Source organism: Branchiostoma floridae, chromosome 1 (genome assembly GCF_000003815.2).
Source record: "Branchiostoma floridae strain S238N-H82 chromosome 1, Bfl_VNyyK, whole genome shotgun sequence".
Classification (NCBI taxonomy): Eukaryota; Metazoa; Chordata; class Leptocardii; order Amphioxiformes; family Branchiostomatidae; genus Branchiostoma; species Branchiostoma floridae.
Window position 1 is genome coordinate 5,335,476 of NC_049979.1, and position 7,918 is coordinate 5,343,393.

At 45.0% G+C, this 7,918-nt stretch overlaps 1 protein-coding gene across 1 annotated transcript; it reads left to right on the plus strand.

The window, feature by feature from the left end:
• The first annotated feature begins 4,352 nt into the window (after window positions 1-4,352).
• LOC118428316 (homeobox protein goosecoid-2-like) lies at window positions 4,353-7,918 on the plus strand. The gene is made up of 3 exons (XM_035838349.1): window positions 4,353-4,717; window positions 6,228-6,514; window positions 7,315-7,918. Exons 1-3 carry the CDS (start codon window positions 4,402-4,404, stop codon window positions 7,612-7,614), a joined length of 903 nt encoding a protein of 300 aa, XP_035694242.1. The 5' UTR covers window positions 4,353-4,401; the 3' UTR covers window positions 7,615-7,918.

The following is a 7,918-nucleotide window of genomic DNA, read 5'->3' on the forward strand; positions in this document are numbered from 1 at the left end:
CTTTCCGGATAGTACCCGGGCTAGATACAGACAGGATACCTAACTTGGCCAAACTTCCGTGTAGGAATGTGGAAAGGTGGTCGTTATAAGCACCATACAACACAAGTCTTGAGTGAATGACAATGATCTTTGTTGCATATTCCTGCCCAACATGGGCTAAATGCATTGAGTTAGATAACTTTTAAAAGTATAGGTGTAAAGACGTTACATGTTATATCATCTAAAGTCTACAGAGTCTCTTCTCTCTTTTGAACTTTGTGTAAACAAATTTACAGAACCATCAGATGAATATGGACCTCACATGCCGCTTTTAATTTTCTCTGGTCGTAAGCAGGCGGAGTCATTGAAGACACGGTGGTCGTTTGTTTTCCATCTGTAGACGATCAAAATTCATGTCCACAAATTTGCAAGTTTCAATCATGAAAAAGTAGCACCGAGGCCCTGTCCCGAGGTGGGATGTGTATAAGTGGTAATGAATGGGCACACAATGGTCGATAATGGCCGCGATGATCACCCGTCACGGTCGATTCAACTCGTTATAGAACCGTTCTGATCACCTCGTTAATTGTCCTAATCATTTCACACAGGTTCTTGTCGTTCCGAATGGGTCGAACAAATAGAATGACAATGTGGCGATCTTCACAAGTCGCCGGAGGGACCGCTTCAAGGGCGCCGAGGTGGGAAGTTCAAGAGCTTCGCGCATGTATATATGTACGACTGGGCGGGGAAGTCATTATCTGCCGCAACGATGTCACACCGCGCCGTAAAAATGTGTATAGGAGACGGGTGTCACAGGGTTACCTCCGTCCTGGTTAGAGTGGACAATTAATTAAAGCTGATTAGGCTTAATCAATGGATTTAATCCCGTGAAACTGTAGACGGTCGGGACGTGAGCAAATGATTAACACTCGGGAAGAGGTGCTGAAGGAGAGGAGTAAGTGCGAGTACAAGCAAACTTACGGTGATTCAGCTGACAATGTTTCTCGAAAACAAACGCTACAAAAACTGCACATAACGGAGACCATGCTACATGCACAGATGTTCCCCAGCGTAACTGGTGTCAAACACTGTTTAGGCTAACGTCACATTTGCACAAAGGGGCCCGGCCGCCGCGGGCAGCTTTGGGGAACGAAACATACGATATATAAGACGACAAAACGTAACAACAATAATCCAACAGCATGCATTGAGCACATTTATCGGCATAAACATTAATTTTTCGTTTTCGCAAACAGCCCGGTCGGGCACCGGTTAACTAATGTGATGTAGGTGACTAAGGTCTTAGCCAGTTCGTACAGTACCTGGTTGAGAAAAGGTGACGGAAAATGTTCTCGTTATCCCTGATTCTAACGTTAAATATTAAATCGCTCCCATCAAAATGTGGCTGACACCATCATGATCCATCCACAGAAGGTACAACACTTTATACCCAGTCGTGAGATAGCTGAAAATATATAAAACCGGCAAGAGCCTGGCAGCAATTTCAAAACTTACGTTAAACTTGCGCAGATTTCACCAGGTCCTTAAGATAAAACTGTATCTCATGATGCATGATTTGGTCATACTTTACCATCGATTTTTATGGCGCTTTGCTCATCCATACCTTTTATAATCCATGTAGCTACTGCTGCAGTTTTGAATGTTTCCAACTTTCCATATTGGGTCATATTGCATCTGTCTCAAATATGCAGGTCCTTGTAAACGCCAGCTTTACCCTACTAGATAGTCATCAACTAGCCACACACGCCCCTGTATCAGCTATGTTCAGGTGATTCCGACGGCTACACGTGAGACGAGACAGTCTTTTAATCAACTTTCGTGATCTCTTTTTTCTCATAATTTTTATTTTCTCTTCTCTGTTCTGGTAGTACAGTTCGGTGAAAATGACGGTCGTTACTTTTAAAGAGATGAGCTACAAACGGAAGTCGACACAGCTGTGGAGGGCCCGGGTTTTCACACCTTCATTGACGTAAGTCGTTTGGAGAGGTGTCAAAGATCGTAAGATTCTTACAGCTCTTTTGTTTCTCGACTAAGGATTTTCGGCCAGCAAACAGCTCGGACGTACAAGCCGTGTAATGCTAAAGACTTCCCGCGCAGAGCAAACACCACACAACCACCACCAATTAGAACTTCAATGCAAACTGGGAGAGATCTTCTCTTTTTGTTTTCGTTCTTGAATTAGCATCAAGAGAAACCAGTCTATTGGGGACCACCGTAAAGTATACGAGAATTACCACCACTAGTAGTTCTCAGAAGTCCAGAGGTGTTGTTCACATGCCCCGCACATATAACAGTGCGTAAAAGTATATAAAGCCATACATGAGTGCCTGTAACTGCAGAGGGCGTTGTAGTGTTTGCAAACTTGCTATAACTAAGAAAAACTCGCTAATAGTTCGTGCTCGGAACTTCCTGACTATATGTTTCTCGTGGGAAAGGTCCATGCGCGGCGATTCAATGTAAATATGGTGTGGTCGTTTTCAAAATTGCCCTCTATGTCTGGTCTAGGCTAGTAGGTCTAGGTGCAGTATGATGGGACCATGACTTGCATGTGCTTTTAGGTGTTACCAGGGGGGGTGATAAAACCTACTTGATACAGTCCTTATACATCTCTCAATCCAAGCTTTTAGAACCAAGAACATCACATAACCTGGTATGTATGAGTACTAGTATCACGTGCGCTGTCGGAAGGGGCCGACACGGACCACAGAATGGAGAAAATGTCACAAGTGGTTAAAGACAAAAGTTTACAGTTGCCACAAAAATCTTCCATGAATACCCTTCATATATTTCAGTATATCCGTTTGGGCGGCTGTGGGGTATGGAAATGATCTGTGAACAGTCGACGCAGTCTGCCTATGCGTCTTTATATATTGAACATTCATTGGAATCGTTGGGAGAGAGAAATCTTACCGACTTATCGTTTGGGAAGTCACAAACAAAACACTTTTATATAATTTTATTGCAAATTCTTGCCCGAGGACTAATTGCAAGGGACAAAAAATGACAGACAAGTATTGGTAAACAGTATAGTAAGCGACTCTGGACTCTAGTACTCTAGTCTAACTTAAAGATGTAACTTATTGGTTTATACTTCTTTTTCTGAGACAGTAGAAGACGAAAGATCCCACTTTATAAAAGATCCCACTTTTCCAAGACCAAGCAGGTAAAACCTCCTTAATAAGGCGCTGAGTGAAGTATTAATCCCGTTGATCTGCTCAGGAGGGTCCGGGACGTGTCGACCTGTCCTGAGTGTGTACCAACCGATCGGAGATCCCCTAATCTTCCTTCAGACTCGGAGAATTAGGATTTGAAGGATCTTGTTATACCACCAAATTAACCACATAAACACGCCTGATTCCAATCTGTGGCTTCCCAATACACGTCTTTTGTACTGAGCACGATGTCTGCGTAAGTTGTATTAACCATGTACTCCCCAAAGTACTAATATATTCTCCTCAGTGGAACTTCGGAAATCAGGAATTCTGACGATTACACGTCAACGTACTTTGTTTAACATGTACCAGTATGATGTCCAGCTCCGTTTAACACAGTTACACAGCCTATCTACAGGCCACACTATACTAATTCAGGTGAAATACACATCTTCCGCCCTTACATGAACTGAATATACGTATGAATACACACTTTGGCACAGCAAGCCGTCCGATAATGACATCACTATATATACCACACATTGACTGACACAGCGCACGTACACTTAGGTTTAAGCAGGACATTCTGAAAGAAAATAATTCATGGCACTACTATCTACAAACATTTCGCAGGTATTTTTTTGTTAGCTAACTTTATTTTTCAACAATGTGATTCAAAATGCTCCGACAATCCTTCTGTCTGATCTTTTGACAGATTCTGTTATAACAATGGGCAGGTTGATAATCCACTGTCCGCTGAATCGTTCGTGCTAAAATATTTTATAGGGTGTCAAAAGGGCACATTAACACCCAATACCTCCCCCGTGGTGACGAACACTGGGACGCCCATGACTTGGAAATCTACCGTAGAAGAAGATGATTAAGAGTTGCTGAGATGCTAAGTTGAAGGTGACGATCGAGCCTAGACGAAAAGTCCTGACATTAACAAGATGGGTGGGCGAAGTCTACGTCCTGACTTTGACTCTCACGTAACCAAACATTGATACTCAAGGGAATAAAACCATAATCAGATTTGATAGGTTTAGATTTCTTAATTCAACCAGAACAAACAGGCGGGCCTGAAACAGACGTCGTTGGTCGTCAGAAAATGGAAATCACTTCAAAAGTAATCACCCGGCCATTGTTTTCGAATTCGGCGTGAAACATTTGCATGCCTTCATCTCGCCCTCCGTGTTTGTTCGGAACAATGACATTCGGTGGTGCATCAAAGGCATGCTAAATTATTGTAATGAATGCGCAGGAAGAGTTTAAAAAGCCAAGGCTGCGCGACTCGAGCATTAGTTGGCTGCGTCCGCTCTCTTGGTCATCATCTTCGGAGTTCGAGTCGAACCGCGTTCCCGAGCCCTTTTTTACCTTTACTGTCACCGACAAAGCAGCGGAAGAAGTCACGATGACTACCGTCACCAGCCCGTCTGTCTTCAGCATCGAGAGCCTGCTGGCCCGCCGGCCGACCCCGCAGCACATCCCGGCCTACTACCGGGTCCCCATGCCCTGTCACCCCACCGCCGTCTATCCCGCTATGGTCGCACAGGAGTACCCGACAGGTAAGGGCTTCTCTTACTCAATACGCGCACTTGAAAGATTGGTGTATTGAATTTTGGATATCGGATAACACTTTAGCATAGCTTTCTTTCGGCCTTCTCCTTCTTTTTTCTTCGAAAGAAATTTTTTCCTTCGGGGAACAAGTCCTCGTATGGGCGAGAATTCGGACGATAGACTGGTTCTAGACTGTTCTTGACCGTAACACCCCAGCGTCTGTGTGTGTGTTCACCTGCGTAACGCTTGTGCTCGCCTGAATGGGCTCTGGGGGCAATTCTGCGGGACGGCTTGTCGTCGCCAGCAGTAATAGCGGCGACATAATGTCATGCCTCATTCCTGGCTTCCTAATTCTATTGGCGGAACTCGACTGACGGCGTGTTTTACGTAAGAACACTTTTCCGCACAAAGCGGGTCGACACGCAGGTGTGCAAATCGGGACCAATTTTCAGCTTGGTATTCCGTTCGACGACAACGACCCAAATCTTTAGGGGAGCGTCAAAAGTGTGTATGAACACGGTTGGCTTCATCTCGCTCGCAAAGTTCGGCTTCTAACATGTTGTAGTAGAGTTTTTGGCCCTGTGAGGCTCCTCCAAACCCGCATGGGTCTTTGAACGGACCGGGTGCAAACAGCGAGGTTGTGGGTCCCACGCTAAATCCCACAATCTGCTCCTGCTAAACTTTGGACATATATGCTTTTCTGATTGAGGGAAATTTGTGGTGTAAAAGACAAACCCAGCATGACTTCTGAGGATCCTGACTCATTCGCCTTTTGTGGTTAGTTCTGACAAGGTTCTGACTAGTATTTAACTGAAAGCTTACTAGTTCATCGAAATTGCATGATCCATTTTTAAGCTCTGTAACGTATTTCATATACTAAAGTAAGCACAGCACAAGTTACTCTGGGAACGGCCTTGTGTACTGAAAGTGTTAGAAGAAGGACACACAAGCAATTAGTATAATTTTCGGACCAGCATCCCTGATTAAAAGAACCTGCCGATCGGCGGCTCCTGCTCTCAAAGACGCTGTTTTGATGTTTTATGGCCGACTCTGTCGTAATTGTGTTTGTCCGTAAACTTGTGACTTTCTTCCTTGTTTGAATTTCCCACCATTTTCACTTCTTTTTGAAAGGAAGCAACCGCTTACATGATCTCGTGTTTGTGCAAGCTTCTCTCACTCTAATTCTGTATCATTATGAGTAGTCATACTTCAATTTATTATCTGTTGTATCTAGATTTCAAACATGACTTGAAGAGTAACTTGTAAACTCCTCAGTAAGGCCACCACTGATGTGAACACCCCGAGTGCCTGTAGCATACTAAAGTCTTAACATTATTTGGCCTTTAGATAGTTTTACTCAATGAATTGTGATGAATTCTTGTGATGTACGTTTGTCCGCATTCTTGTAGGGTCTGTCGCTATCAGCCCAAAGCTGCCTAGACAGACCAATGTAATGACTTGTCTCATCGTCAATAAAGTCAAAGTCAAAGACTAAATTCATCTTGATTTTTTTTCCAGGCTACCCCGCCACTCCCTGCATGGCCTCGGCCTACGTACCCGGACTGCCCCTCCCTGCCTACGCGGCACCAGCCTGGACCACCTCCCCGGTGCAGATGGCGATCGGCCAGGCGACCCACCCCGCCATGTTCGGGCGGCAGGGCCGCAGGAAGCGGCGCCACCGCACCATCTTCACCGAGGAGCAGCTCGAGCTCCTTGAGAAGACGTTCGAGAAGACGCACTACCCTGACGTACTGCTGCGCGAGGAGCTCGCCATGAAGGTGGAGCTGAAGGAGGAGAGAGTTGAGGTGAGCTGCGCGCCGTTTCACTTCATGAGCTACAAAGTTGAACCTGTACATACTAGAATATATTAGTCTATGTAGATGTAGTTAGATACCATTTTCATTCATAAAAATTGTACCTTATCGCTATCGTTACTACCAATACTTAGCTTGTTTGAGCACAAACGTGCAATTTATTCCTTACAATATAATATCAATATTCTCCTCGAGAGTTTCATATCATATCAGACCGACGGATTTGGCCGAGAAATTTTGGATTCAAACTGACTTCAACGACGCTCTATTTTAAGAAAGAGTTGGTTCCACCCATATGTTGCTAGCAGTAGCACGGGCACAAATTTGTTTTTCATTCAGTTGTAATTTGTTGAAGCACCCTTCACCTAGGACGCTATATTGGAGCGTTGAGCTGTTTTTATGTGATCACAAAGGTCCAGTACACACGTGTGGCAGGCGGGCGTACGTCTGCTTTCATGTCGATGTGTATTCGGCGGATTATGCCCGACAAGCTGTTAAATAGTTCAAACGATGTAACAGTTGTGGTATCAACTTAACAATCAGTCAAAACTACGGTGTACAAAACAGTTTGGATAATGGTCTAGTGTACCACAATGGGCGACGGATGGCTTTTCGCTACCACAGATTTGCCACTTAGCATGACACAATGGTATCAATGGGCCGCAGAGACAATGGTGTGCCGTGCTGACAACGTGCCTACAAAGGACAAACATACAAATGTAGTAGCTATGTTATAAGAAGGTATCGTGTTGGCCAAAGTCTGACCGTATGCTCCTTTCTCTCTCCACCAGGTATGGTTCAAGAACCGCCGTGCCAAGTGGCGCAAGCAGCAGCGGGAAGTCACCGAGCGCACGACCAAGGCCGCCGACGACGCCTGCGACTCCGACATCGACGTCACGAGCCTTGACGACGAGGATGACGTCCGTAGCGTCTCGTCTGACGACGGGAAGGCCGTCTCTCCCGGCGGTTGCGTCACCACGCCAAGCCAGCACCTGTACACCCCGGCTGCAGTGAGGCCAGACAGTTCCACTTCTCCCTGCAACACTCTCTGTGACAGAGAGGCTGCGTCGACGCCTAGCGACGGACAGTAAAACTACAGTAAAACTGCGAGTGGAAGTTTGTAAATAGACAAGATATAATAAAGTGTACAGATCTTCTTTTTTATATATGATTATTATTTATTTTGTCACCGCGCTGTAGAAATATATGCGGAAGATTATTGAGAAGTATTGAAGACAGGAACAGTACTGGTAGTTTCTGAAACCACGATGTACGCACCACCTCCGTAGTGACATGACGTTAGGGTGATCTGTGGATTTAATGTTACACATCTGAAAGGTGTGCCTTGTAGTGTTGATGTATCGTCTGAACTCAATAAAACTGCCCAGTTGTAAA

What these genes read in the sequence shown, in the direction of transcription:
- LOC118428316 (XM_035838349.1), top strand. Translation starts at nt 4,402, where the DNA reads ATGAATGCGCAGGAAGAGTTTAAAAAGCCAAGGCTGCGCGACTCGAGC. An exon ending in CGCACAGGAGTACCCGACAG is followed by an intron (nt 4,718 to 6,227) that starts GTAAGGGCTTCT and finishes TTTTTTTTCCAG; the next exon opens with GCTACCCCGCCACTCCCTGC. An exon ending in TGAAGGAGGAGAGAGTTGAG is followed by an intron (nt 6,515 to 7,314) that starts GTGAGCTGCGCG and finishes TCTCTCCACCAG; the next exon opens with GTATGGTTCAAGAACCGCCG.